Source organism: Hippopotamus amphibius, chromosome 9 (assembly GCF_030028045.1).
Source record: "Hippopotamus amphibius kiboko isolate mHipAmp2 chromosome 9, mHipAmp2.hap2, whole genome shotgun sequence".
Lineage (NCBI taxonomy): Eukaryota > Metazoa > Chordata > Mammalia > Artiodactyla > Hippopotamidae > Hippopotamus > Hippopotamus amphibius.
Window position 1 is genome coordinate 105,791,548 of NC_080194.1, and position 14,214 is coordinate 105,805,761.

The window sequence follows — 14,214 nt, forward strand, 5'->3', positions numbered from 1 at the left end:
TGTGCTGCACTCTTCATTCTACTAACAACAGCCAGAGGACGTGGTGAGGGCCTTACCCTTTCCCTCCCTCCAGAGTCACCCCCCACCCCCCACACACACCATGGAAAAGTGTGTGCTCCTATCCTCCAGGCTGGTTTGGGGGCCTCCTCTGAGCGCCTGCTGAATTACAATTCTTTCATCGTCTGCTCCTCCCACCCCCAGACTGAGCTCCCCAGGGGCAGGGATCCCCGTTTACTCATTTGCTCAACAAATCCTCACGGTGCCAGCCCCATTGGGGGCGGGGTGGGGTGGGGCGGGGTGGGGTGGGGTGGTTCTCGGCCCTCACAGAGCTCACCTTCCCGTTTACAGGCCAGCCTGAGGCTGGGCGCACACGCGTGGCTCATTCAACAGGCAAGTGGCGGAGGGGCTCAGGAGACCCCCAGATCCTCTCACATGTGTACCGGGGGGAGAAATGCCCGCTCTGGCCTGGCTCCCGGCTGCCTGCAGCGGCCCAGGCAAAGTCCAGGGGAACAAACAGACTAAGAAGCAGTCTGCAAGCGGCAGCCGAGGCAGCAGCTTGAGACGGGGCGGCTGTTGGCTGCTCCGCCGGACCCGTCCCGCCTCCCTGCAACCCCGTTAGGGAAACCAGGGGTGGAGGAGACGGCCGGACAGAATGCCCCCTGAGGGCCCTTGGCTTTCTACTCAGGGTCGCGTGAGGGCCCTCGAGCCTGACCATCCCTGAGGCCCACGGCCTCCGCAGCTGCAGCCAGACAGCCCGGCAGGAAGGCCAGACACGAGGGAGGTGTCCGTGCCGTGCTGGGAGCAGGGGGCCCCTCACCTGCTTCTGGGTACAGGCCTGGGAATGGAGAGGAGGGAGAATGTCCACGGAGCACACAGCAGCCTGCGTTCGCCGAGTGACACTAACCGGAGACGCTGGGTGTGGCTGCAGACACCAGGCTCCGGGCCTGCAGACAGGTCTCAGCCGTGGCGTGGGCCCGACTCCTCGGCTGGTGAGTCCTACTCACACTCTGGCTCGGCAGCCACCCTCTCAGCCTCATCCCCCGCCCCCTCCCCAGGGCAGGCCACCCGCTGCCCTGTCCACGGCTGCCCACCTGTCGGTGTGTCTCACCCACCTCTAACACCCAGGGCCTCTCAGAGAGCCAGCCCCGAGCAGGCCATCCAGCTCCAGGAGGAGAGAAAGGCCATGCGTTCTGGTATCTGGGAGGACACCTGCACGTGGCGTGTCTTCTCAATGTAAGCCCACGTCAAGGAGCTCGGCCGATGGCTGACTGGAAGCCATGAGCTTCCCTCAGCCCGGCTGGGCACCTGTTGGCTCAGTCACATCCCTGTCCGGGTCCTGCCCTGCGTGGTCGGGGTGGGGGGGCCGACCCCTGCAAACGACATTTCCTGGGCCCACTTCCTGGTGAATCTGGCCCACGGGAGACCCTGCTGGCAGAGCCGGCGACAGGCAGAGAAGCCAGGGCTCTCCTCCCCGCCTCTTCCTTCACACGCCACTGCGGCTGGTGCCCGTGTCACTCCCTGGTATGAGGTCGTGCTGGCAGCGCTTCTCATGTGACCCAGCCCAGAGCGCTGGGGACACGGTCGTGGCTCCCTGCTGTTGCCAATCTCAGGGTTGCCAAACCCTCCCGTCTGCCCTTTTGGCTCTCTGGGGACCTTCACAACGCACGCCCCATGTCAGATCCCCACTGGGGAGTCATCTGCCTGACTTGACCCGGTCACGCTTCTCTTCGCAGTCCTCTATATTCCTCGGCCAGACCACAAAGATGCCACACACCGAGGGCAGGTTGGAGGCGGTTTCTTTATACAAAGGTAATCCACACCATGGACCCAAGAGCACGCTGCGGCGGCTCACGCTGGCCCGTCTCACCACTTCTGGGGCAGAAGTCGGGGCGAGGGGGGTCACTGCAGGGCAGGAACACTGCACAGGCCTGGGGACTGGCGAGCATGCCAGCAGGGAGCTCCCAAAGGGCACACACGGACACAGTATAGCCAAGAGCACTACGTACAAGGACAGGAAGGACATGGAGAGCTGGAATGAGCCACTGAACACCAGTGCCCTCTTCTCCCAGGTGTTCTGTGGGGGGCGGGACAGGGGTGGGAAGGGCTGGGGCCTGGAGCCAAGGGTCCCAGCTGTGCCGCTAGAGCCACGCGACCTCATGTCCTCACAGGGCACCTCGCTTTCTGCATCTGTAAACTGGGGACGACAAGCTGTACTTCACAAAGTTCTCATGAGGATGAATGAGACTGAAATAGGGACACATACCAGAACACTTGACACGGAGCCTGGCACATAGAGGTATTCAATAAATAACTTTTTGTCAAGAAAATCTCAGCTCAGAGAGGACCTTCTTCAGAAGGCTGAGACGGGAGATTGCTTCTCTAGAAACTCTCTCTCAGGGGATCAGGACCCTTGAGCACTCCTTGGAGCCCGCAGCCGCTGGAGTGGCCAGGGCCCCGGAATACACCGTGCCAGGGCAGTTGAGGGGGGCGGGGGGCTGGACCCCCAGGGAGGCACCTGCAGAAGCCGGGTAGACACCGGAGGAGCTGGGGGTTGTGCCAAAATGGTTCTGCACGTAGCACAGGCCAGAGGCAGGCTGGTATGGAGGCAGGCTGGGCATGTGCCCAGGAGCACAGGATGGCCAGGAGGCGAGTTTCTGGCCACTGGTGTGCTGCATCTGGGCCACAGGGTGGTTTGGGGTCAGGTGAGGGTGGCCGCTCTGTGTGGGGTACGAGCCAGGCACAGGGTTCAGCCTGGAAAGGAATGAGAGAGAAAATGGTCACTCAGCTAGTCGTGCTGGGGCACAGAGCACCCGCAGATGTCGATCCGCAGGAGAAAAGCCTGGGATCGCGGCACTGCTTTCTATTACAATATGCTGTGGACGGTTCCCACAATCAGCTGTAAAAGTGCCAAGTGGGGAGAAAGGTTAATCACAACTGGACAGAAAACAGATGCCCAGAGGGGGCAGAGTCCACTTACGGTCCTGCCAGAAGCCAGCAGGATGAAGGGTATCGGGCCCACGCCTGAGCTGTACGGGCAGCTTGCAAACCGGATGGACGTGGAGACCAGATCACAGGAGTCGGTGTGTGTGAGGTCGGCTCAGCACTTCCACTCAAAGAGAACGGCCCCACCTCTGTGGGAGGGAGGAGGGGAGGCCTCTGACTGGGTACCACAGGGCTTGGGCCCAGGCCTTATCTGTTGGGAGATATCCTACCCATGACTTCAGGAATAAACACTCAGAGCTCAAAGTGCCAGGAACCGATGTGCCAGATGTGGGGAGCTGTCTGTGCTGAGATTAGAGACCCCCCCACAGACATATGTGGCTGGGACCACGAAGGGGGACACATTCTAAGGATTCTACCCTGTGATCTTTGTGCAGAGTTCCCAACATGAGGAACGAACGTCAACACCACCGATACGTGTCAGGTAACTAGACGACACCTGTACACAACTGCAATCCAAACCAAAGCTTACAAATCTGCTGCTACAGTACCGATACAAGATACTTAACAGCACTTCTGGGATTTTAAAAATATATAGGTTTTGGCCTATAGGAAGCTTGATAAGAGCCTCCAGGGAGGCAAAAGCTTTCCAGGCAGTCAGGTCCGCTGCCAAAACAAACACACGTGTCTTGTCCTAATGCTTCCTGTGTCGTCAGGTCATCCAAAACATCATGTTCCGCCTGGATGCCTACAGCAGGCCACGATAATGAGGGAGAGGACACCACGCTATGCGAGGGCCCCTGGCCAAATCTGCACATCATGGGGAAGCAGTATCACCCGGCACCACAGGGTCACGGTTACAGAGAGGTGACTGCAATTCAGCGTGGAAGACTTGTTCATCAGGGGCTGCCATGGAGAGAGACCCCCAGCCGCAGGGGTGAATGTCATCAGCTGTCAGAGGAGATTCCTTCACGGGGTGGCGGGGGGAGTTTGCAAACGAGGACCCTTAAGTCCTCTCTAGATTCTATGAGAACAGCAATTAAGAGCCAAAAAAGCTACAATACACCTAATTCTAAATTTAAACACCTCCCACCCATTTAGACTCCAGGAATTACCTGTCTGAAACTAAATGGGTGAGCGTGCATTTCTGTTTTTCCCAGTACTCGTCCCTGCCTTTAAGAAATGGTCAGAGCTGGGAATTTCCCGGCAGTCCAGTGGTTAGGACTCGGTGCTTTCACTGTGGGGGCCTGGGTTCGATCCCTGATCCGGGAACTAAGATCCTGCAAAGCCTGTGGTGTGGCAAAAATAAATAAATAAAAAAGAAATAGTCAGAGGGCTCTGAGCTGCTGAAGGCTGTGAGTGTCCACCTCCTAAAATAAACTACAAGGAACAGATTCCAATTCAACCAAAACCCTGCCTCCAGGCCAGCGTGGGGGCAGAGTGTCCTCCACAGCTGGTTGTAGACAGAAAAGGGCCACTGACAAAGCACCTTGACTTTGTAGTGAATCCTTTCTTTGGGAGCGACTTGAAGGAAAGGGAACCTCCTCCATTGTGAACTCTCAGGGTCGACAGAAGCCAGTGAAGGCCACCCAAGGCCGGCAGCATGTGCCGCAGTGACGGAGCGAGCAGGCCCTGGAAGCAGGAGCCCCTGGTTCTAGTCTGGGCTCTTCTGATGCTGTGTTACCCAGAGAACCGGTCTTGTCCCCTTGGGGCCTTCTCTCTGAAAGGAGGGAGCGAGGCTATGTGAGCTGGCGGCTTCCCCAGCCCCTTCCGTTCAGAGTTAACATACCAGACCTGGAAAACAGAGAACTTCACCTTCTCCTGCCAGGTGGCCCAGAGAACCCTACCTCTCAGGTTCGGGCCGTGCCACCTCCCGAGCCTCCCAGTCAGCTGTGTGGACTGGCTTCTAACCGGCATCACATACCGGTGCCCGATCCCACCTGCACACAGTGCTTGCTGGCGCTGAGGGCGCGTAAGGCCACTAGATGGGGCCACAGGTCACACAAGAGCTTCAAGTGCCTTCCCTCGCCCCTTCCTGCTCGGTCCCTCCTTCAGATGCAGCTGGACAGAGTCCAGGGTGCTCGGGAGAAGTCATGTGCACAGAGTCCTCTGGGCTCAGGCTGCCCACACCCTCTTCCCTGTTCCCCGTGTCACTGAGCCAGTCACCCCCTCCAGAGGCCCTGGAACTGCCCGAGGACTAAAGCACAGAGCTCTGTAACTTACTTCCGGCTTTGGGCTGCCCTTCTTTCGGCCGAAGAGCCGGAGATGTACTTGAACATCGAAATCTTCCTCATCAGGCTGAAGGGGAACTTCTGGTCCAGCTTCAGTGCGACGCGCTCTGGGAGGTCAATGGAGTAGCAGTAGGTGAAGCCATCTGAGGTCGGCATGTTAAGGAAACTGGAGGCCACTGAAGGGGAGGAGGGTTGAACACTCCCCACTGGAAACAGGTTCCCACACTGATTCTACAGGGGGATGAGTGCTTATCCCACCATCATTTCTGACTGGAGTTTCAAGCTCAGGCGAAACCAAGAGTTGAGTTTCTATCCCTGTACTCAGAGGAACATGAGCCAGCAACAGGAGAGGGCAGACAGATGCTAACATTTCACCTTCCCCTGGGCACACCCATCCTCTCTCCTGAGCCCCTCTAGCCCCTGCAACCACAGTTGGAAGCCAGCACACATCTCTGTCTTGCCAGTGGGATGAAGCAGGAGGCCATCCTAATACCCTCTGGGAGGACGGGCATCTTCTTGTATTTTGTCCCAGACAGAAGGAACCTTGCCTCAATGTGACCAAGTGAACTTCCTGTGGGCCTCCGGGGCAGCCCTTCCCCCACGTCGTCACCACCTCTCAGGGATGTGATGGTACTCTGGTCATCCGACCTGTGCCAGCCCATCACTGCCTAGACAGCCAAAAAGAGTCAGCCTTTACCCAACCATCCGTCCATCCTCTTGACAAGTATTTATTGAACATCTAGTACACACCAGGTACTAAGGAATCGGGAATAAGTGCCAAACAGGGAACAAGTAACTGGGGTAGAATAAGTGGCCATGAGCAAAAGCTCATCTATGGATGACCATGCTGGGGACCCTAAGGTGATCTAGGTAGATGTGAGGAGTTTTCCTCTAAGGAAGTGATGTGGCTGCTGAACCCAAACCTGTGAGTAGCAGTAGCTAGAAGAGGGGCTCTGGCAGAGAGAGGGCTGTGCAGCAGCCCCGAGAGAACGTCATTCCCGCAGGCGCTGTTCTTCGCTAGAATGCTATTGGCAAGATGAGTCCTTGCCGGGCTAGACCGTTCTGCTCATTAGAGGATATTTAGCATCCCTGGCCACCGGCCACCAAGTGGTAGCAGCACCTAGTCACTGTGATAAGCAAATACGCCCTTGCCATTTCTAAATTCTTTCAGGGAGGTCAGTATATTTTCAAATACTGATTCCAGGTGGTAACCAATGCTATGAGGAAGTCAAAAGTTGTCATGGCTGGTGACTTTAGAATGATCTCAAGAGTTTGCTCTTGGGGACTTCCCTGGTGCTGCAGTGGTTAAGAATCTGCCTGCCAATGTGGGGGACACAGGTTCGAGCCCTGGTCCAGGAAGATTCCACATGCTGTGGAGCTCCTAAGCCTAGGCGCCACAACTACTGAGGCTGCGCTCTAGAGCCCATAAGTCACAACGACTGAAGCTCACACGCCTAGAGCCCGTGCTCTGCAACAAGAGAAGCCACTGCCCTGAGAAGCCCACACAATGCAACGAGGAGTAGCCCCTGCTCTCCGCAACTAGAGAAAGCCTGCATGTAGCAACAAACACCCAACGCAGCCACTAAATTAATTAATTAATTAAAAAAAAAGAATTTGCTCTGCTTCCGACTCTGATGAAGTAATAACAGCAGACTAGTCCTCCTACATAAATAACAATAAACCAGGATACAATATTTTACACAAGTTGTTTTCAGACTCTGGACCCTAAACACTACCAAACTGTGATACCTAAGAAAAGGGAAAGAAATTAAGTGAGCCTCAAGATCAAGCTGGCTTTCTGCCTGGAGGCAATGAATAAACCACAGAACAGGGAGGGGAATCCAAGGATTGTTCCAAATTTAGTACATGGGCTGCCGAAGTGAGCATGGGGAATCCAAGCAGGGAGAGACAAAAAGTTCAGGGAGGAAAGAATACCTGGGATTTATAGGTCAGTAATGGAGAGGAGGGACAAGCAGCTCAGAGAAGAAGCTCCAGAAATGTGCGTAAGGATTCCCTGAGTCTTTAGCTAAATACGAATACACATGTACCTAGACTGAGACTCCTCTAGTCAGGCAAAGAACAGCTACTGAAGAAACAACAACTATCAAAGAGCTTTAAGATTAACAACTCCTGGAGCTCCCACAGGGCAGGGACACGCTCAAGTTCTAACCAGAGAGAGTAAAGAGACTTCACTGAACACCCAGGACATTCAGAAGAGACCCCCAAAAGGCAATGCCTTAACAAGTAAATTAACTATCTATTAGGAAAAAAAACACTCTTCAAAGGAAAACAACAAAATTCAGCCCTCGATACCATAGCATTCACAATGTCTATCAAAAAAAACTATAAGACAAGGGACAAAGCAAGAAAATGGGGTCCATAATTAAGAGGAAAAACAGTCAAAACAAACAGGTCCAGAAATGACAAAGATAATGGTATTAACAGACAAGTATTTTAAAACAGCTATTATAAATACGTAAGTGAATGTGTTTAAAAGAAAACATAACGAACAGATAAAGAATCTCAATACAGAAATGAAAACCATAAAAAGAATCTCTTGAGCTGAAATATACAACATGAGAAATAAAAACTAACTGGATGGGGGACTTCCTAGGTGGCACAGTGGTTAAGAATCTGCCTGCCAATGCAGGGGACACAGGTTCAATTCCTGCTCCAGGAAGATCTCACATGCCGTGGAACAACTAAGTCTGCATGCCACAACTATTAAGCCTGTGCTCTACAGCCCATGAGCCACAACTATTGAGGCCATGTGCCGCAACTACTGAAGCCTATGCACCTAGAGCCTGTGCTCCACAAGAGGAGCCATCACAACGAAGAGCCCACACACCACAAGGAAGAGTAGCCCCCACTCGCCGCAACTAGAGAAAGCCCATGCACAGCAACAAAGACCCAATGCAGCCAATAAATAAATAATTAATTTTTAAAAAACCCTAACTGGATGGATTTAACAGCAGAGTACACACTGTAGAAGAAGAGATTGCTGAATTTGAAGGCAGTGTGATAGAAATTACCCAAACTGAAATCTAGAGGGAAAAAAAGGCAAAAATTAAAAAAAGATAGCGCTTTAGTAACTCACTGAACAATACCATGTATCTTACATATATATAATTGGTAACCTACAAGGAGAAGAGAAAAGAGAATAGAAAAAAATACTTGAAGACATAATGATGATGATTTTTTTAGACTTAGTAAAAACTCTAAATTCTCACAAATCCAAGATCAACAAACTTGAAGTAAGGTAAACACAAAAAACCCACCTCAAGGCACAAGATAATTAAACAGCTAAAAACCAATGATAAAGAAAAAACTGTGAAATGAGCCAGAGAAAAACAATGAATTATACAGGGAAACAATAAAAGTAATGACTGATTTCTTATTAGAAACAATACAAACCAGAGTAATGCAAAGACATCTTTAGAAGTGAAAGCATCAGAGAAGGTTAGAATTCTATATTTAGTGAAATAAAGGCATCTTCAAAGAATCAAAAATGGAAAGAATTTCTTACTAGCATACCTACTGTAATGTTAAAGCAAGTTCTTCAGGCTAAAGGAAAATCACACCAGATGGGAATCTGGATCTACACAAAAGAATGAAGAGAACTAGAGATGATACATACGTGAGTAAATGTTGCTTTTTTTTTTAAAGCTACATTTAGTTACATTTTTTAAAAAATATAATTGACTTTAAAACAAGAGTAGTAGCAATGTATCATGAGATTTGTAACATATGGAGAAGTAAAATAACAACAATAACACAAAGGATAGAAAGAAGGAAAACAGGAATACAATGCTATAAGCCTCTTACATACAAAGTAGTATATTATCTGAATGCAGTCTGTGATAAACTAAAAATGCATATTTAAACTCTAGAGCAACCACTAAAAAATAAAACAAAGTGGTATGCTTAATAAGCAAAGAAGATAAAATGAAATACTAAAAAAAATGCAATTGAAGGCAGGAGAAGAGGGAAAAAGTAGCAAAAAAACATTTGAGACAAAGAGAAAACAAACAGCAAGCTGGTAGCCTTAACCCCACTATATCAATAATTACACTAAATGCAAATGGACTAAATAAGCCTTTAAAAGGCAGAGACTGTCAGATTAGGGAACCAAGTATATACTATCTATAAGAAATAGGCTTTAAATATAAAAACATAAACATGTTAAATATATAAGGATGGAAAATTATACACCTTGTAAACACTAACTCTAAGAATGCAGAAAGCTGGAATAACTAAATTAATATCAGACTATGAAGAATTTAGGGCAAAGAATGTTACCAGAGATTTAAGGGGTTGATTTCATAATGATAAAGGGTAAATTCATTAAGATGATATAACAATCCCAAATGTACAGGTATCCACTAATAGAGCTTCAAAACACTTGAAGCCAAAAACTGAAGAGAACTGAAAGCAAAAAAGACAGATCTACCATATTAGTTGGAGACTTCACAGTCTTCTCTCAGTAACAATTATAAAACAACTATAAAGATATAGAAGACTTGAACAACACAATACCTTGACCTAACTGACATATACTGAACACTATACCCACCAATTGCAGAATGCACGTTCCTTCCAAGTGCACATAGAATACTCACCACGATATAACAAATGCTGGGCCAGAAATAATTTAAAAGAACTATAATCTTACAAAGAAGTTTCTCTGATCACATGAAATACGAAATCAATAACAAAAAGAAATCTGGGAAATCGCCAAAAATTTAGAAATTAAGCAACTCCCTTATAAATAACCCCCGGATCAAAGACGTAATCCCAAGAAAAATTAGAAAATACTTTTAACTGAGTGATAAGCACAGCTACAGTAGTGCTTACATGGGGATTTTATAGCTTTAAATTTTCATATTAGGGAAAAAGGTTTAAAACCAAAGACATTAAACTAAAATTTAAAAACGAAGATAAATATGAACCATGGTATCAATGTGGGTTTTATACCCACACTAACAGCTTATACAATCATAAATTGGAAGATATTTCAGGAATGCCCCTTGTTCAACTCCCAACACTACCAATTCTGATGTTTAAAAAAGTAATCCACTTTGTATTTTAGAATATTTCTCCCTAATTGCCAGGATATTTATACAAGGAATATAAGGCTTATCCTAAGTTTTTAACTACCCATATGGTAAGAGCCTACCTTAAAAAAAAATTCTTTTTATCTTCTGAGAAAAAGACTAAGCAAAACAAAACTGTTTCCTATTCCTCTCATGGAACATCTCCAATTCACGGGTATTTCAGTTTCCTCCAATAAAAACAAATTAGTCAAATGTAGGTTTACACCTTGGGAAAAATCAAATCAGAATATTTCACTAACTGGCAGTGCTGAGCCAGTGTGAGGAGAGAGCTATGGTTATCTGTTCCAGATAAGAAAACTCTGGCCTAGAGAAGGGAAGTGACCTGCCCGAGGCCACACTGTTTTCAAAGCTGAAGCTAGCACACAGATCACCTACATCTGAGACCACAGCTCTATCTACTTGACCCCCTAGGCCCTACAGCTTAGTTCACCCTTTGGCATGTCATTGTTCTACAACTGCCTTCTAGGAAGGATACATGTTAGCCCAATTCCAAGTCCACAGACGTTACTGAGGAAGGAGGTCTGGGGAATAAGCCAGGAGGCACAGAGCAGGAGCCATGGCACCAGCATTGAGGGCACAACCATGCCAAACACCAGGGCCCTCCTCATCCGAGAGCGGACGGAATTGACTCCCAGCATGGCAAAAGCCACTGGGGTGAAACCTCTGGCATCCTCCACCTCCCCCAGCTTTGACAGCGATGACACAGCTTCAAATGACAGGAAGATGATGGCGCAGATGATGGCAAAGATCACGGTGAAGAAGCAGTGGCGGACGGTGCCCACGGTTCTCTCAAAATTGCCAGCAAAGCGCCAGATGACAATAGCACCGCAGAGCAGGGAGACTGGATTCTCATAGACAAAGATGTAGGTCACCAGCCTGTAAACTGCAGAGGGAACTGAGTTAGAGGCCTGACGGTGGGTTGCTCCAAGAAGGGAAAGCCAGGTTACAACCCACCTAGGAAATGGGGAGTAGCTGGCTCTCACTGCCAGTGAAAGTCAGCCCAGAGCCAGTGGGATATGCAGAGGGAGGCAACAACGAAGGACCCAGGACTCAAAGTAGAGGCGTGGATGTCTAATCTTTGCTCTTTCCCAGACCTGGAGCAAGTCTTATCTGTGACTGGCTTCCACGTGGGGAAAAAAATAACACTTTTTAGCATGGGATGGTCTTTGAATTTGTAATGTGCTTTATAATCCTTTTTTCAGGTTTTAATACTGACCTATCTCACCGGGCAGTTTGAGGGTAAATTAATTGTAACAGCTTCAGGTGGATTGAGTGGGTGTCACTTAACACTCTTTGTGCCCGTCTCCTCGGCTGTAATCCTGACCTCTCCTTCCATAGTGGCTGTTCAGAGGAAGAAAAAAGGGACCATGAATTATTTTGCACCTGTAAAGATTAGAAAACTATCACTAATAATGTAGATACAGAACTCAGAAGTCTTTCTTGAAAGTGCTTAACCAATCTTAGAGGTAGAGCAATGCTTTATACGCAATAAGACAGCAAAGAATCTCACTTTTATTTTTCTAGAACCAGTCCTCTCTAATGTACTTTTACATTCCTGCAGGCCAAAATACTAAACTGAAGGAGGGGGTGAAGTGGCAGTAACAATGGCCTTGGGAGCCTAAAGGCTTAGCTCTATCACATCCAGGCTGGTTGAGTTCAGTCACGTGACAGGCCCTGCCGGCTTCAGGTTTCTCACTGTAAAACAACAGGGATATACTTGAGGCCCTCAAAGATCTCTTACATGTTTAACACTCACATTGCCTGTGAACCCCACACTCAGAGAAGCCGGGAAGTAAAGAGGGGAAAAAAAAAAAGGGGAGCTCAGTTTAGGCTGCCATTTTGCATCTGTCTCTGAAGACAGATATGCTGTGTGTATCTAGGGTGGGGGTGGGGAGCAGTTTTATATTTGAGCAGGGAGGCAGGCTAAGAACCATATACCTGTCAGGCCATCTCTGTAAGGCCTCATTATCTGAAGAGTGCTTCATTACTTGTTGAGTAGGTCCAACACTGAAATCCCACGTTTAAGTGTGAAGATTCTAGAATTAATTCTATACAATTTGGGGATTATAAGCCCCAAGGCTCCAGCCCCAAAACATCACACGACAAAAAGAAAAATGTGGGTTCCTGTCTCAATTATATGACTCAAAAGCTCTGCAAGTCTTCGCATTAAGCCTCAGTTTCATCTAAACGATGGGCAATAATAAAGCCTACATTATGGTCATGGGATCACCGTGAGGGTTAAATGAGACTGATGCATGTGCATGTGCTTTGTGAAACAAGAGTCATACAAATTTTCCATTTTCCTCCCCAAAAAAGAATGGGGGAAGAAACAGAGACTAGGAATATCTTTTTATGAACGGATGTTTACACTTAATTGGTCTGCAAAATTTCTCACTCTCCCCCAGAAAACAAACGCCTCTCCCAAGGGTACAAAATACCCCCTCCCGCTGTGAGCTGGGAATTGGAGTCAGGATTAAGATTAAAAAAAAGATGCAGAAGCAATTCTAAACTCCAGGAGGCCAGGATGCTTATAAAGGTCAAGTGTCGACGAAGGTGAAAGAAAATTTTTCAATGGGTGGTTCGGCCCTAAAGCAAGACGTTAGGTGTGAATGTGACAAGGGACGGGGAGAGAAAAATCCTCCTTGGTGATCAAGCAGGGGTGAATGAAACCTATTTGCTACGAATGGATATGGGGGCCTTGACCAGTCGGATGGCGACAGGGAAGGGAACAAATCTGGGTAAGGAAAGATTACAGTGATGACGAAGATGGGGCTCTGCACAGACAAAGACGTGGAATGCGGGGCTGGTCCTCCGAGTGGGTAGAATGATGATGCGGACGGAAACGGGGTGGCGTGGGCGCTGGGAGGCCGGAGTTCAAGGCCTGGCACCCGGGGCCCGGCCCTGCCCTGCTCACCTTGCCAGTTGCGTAGGGCCTCGGACCGCAGCGAGAGGCCCGAGGGCGCCAGGGGCGGCTGTAACAGGAACAGGCGGGGCCCGGACACCAGCAGCGAGAGCAGCGCGGTGAAGAAGGTGGCGGATGGCACCTCGGGCCACAAGGACCAGCTCCGGTACCCGGGCTCCGAGACCGCCATGGCCGCCAAAGCTCCCACTCCCCCACGCGGCTGCGGCTGGTCCTCCGCTCCTTCCGCCTCCTTGAGGCTGTCTCCCCTGGCAACAGCGAGGGAGGCGGCCGGAAGCCCCGCCTCCCCGAGGCCCCGCCCCGTGCAGAGTGGCCTAATCCGGTCGCGCTGGCCAGCCTCCCCCGCGCGTAGGCAGCAGGGAGTGCAGACAGCGCCTTCTGGCGGCAGCACCCCCACCCCACCCACGGGCCGGCTTGGAGTCCCGTGTGGGAGCCGCTTGAGGGGCTCGAGTTTGGATTTCATCATCTCCGCTCTAGATACCTAATGATTATTGCGCCTTGCGGTAGAGCGCCCTTTCCCTATCTCTCGACCCCCCCCCACACCCTCCCTTATCTGTGTTTACCCCCATCATACCCATGAAGAAACTGGGGTCTAGGTAATGCAATTAGATGGCAAAGACAATTAGGACTCAGGTCTCCCCCGTTGCTATAGCCTGGAATTGGCTACTGGCAAGGTGCCTGGGTTAGAGAAAGGGGTGGGAGAGAAAGGAGGGATTCTACTGAAGGCTCTGAAGTCTTAGGGATGTAATCTAACAACAGTAATAACCAGGGTCTATTTCAGCAACTTAAAGTCTGAAAAGCACCTTCACCAGAGAACAGCTGTTTAAAGTAGACAACTGGAATATTGTTTTCCTGATTACAGATGTTCCAGAAGGTGAGGTAACTTGCCCAAGGTCACAAGTGGGAAGCAGTAGGACTAAGACTTGAAATCCGTTTGCTAGGCCCCGATTTTCTTCCCTTTTCACCATTTCCCTTTAATATCCTGCCTACTGCTATATGTATGTAAATT

General features: G+C 49.5%; 1 protein-coding gene across 2 annotated transcripts; it reads right to left on the reverse strand.

Annotated features, from left to right (window-relative positions):
- Positions 1 to 1,780: 1,780 nt before the first annotated feature.
- On the reverse strand, positions 1,781 to 13,458 carry RHBDD2 (rhomboid domain containing 2). Of its 2 annotated transcripts, XM_057695240.1 has the most exons (5): positions 13,200 to 13,337; positions 11,502 to 11,626; positions 10,761 to 11,168; positions 5,164 to 5,314; positions 1,781 to 2,751 (listed from the first exon to the last, which is right to left on the reverse strand). In XM_057695240.1, exons 3-5 carry the CDS (start codon positions 10,921 to 10,923, stop codon positions 2,394 to 2,396), a joined length of 672 nt encoding a protein of 223 aa, XP_057551223.1. In that variant the 5' UTR covers positions 10,924 to 11,168; positions 11,502 to 11,626; positions 13,200 to 13,337; the 3' UTR covers positions 1,781 to 2,393. The 2 variants fall into 2 exon arrangements, with proteins under 2 accessions (XP_057551223.1, XP_057551222.1); XM_057695239.1 differs by lacking the exon at positions 11,502 to 11,626 and having other exon boundaries at positions 13,200 to 13,458.
- Positions 13,459 to 14,214: the final 756 nt, after the last annotated feature.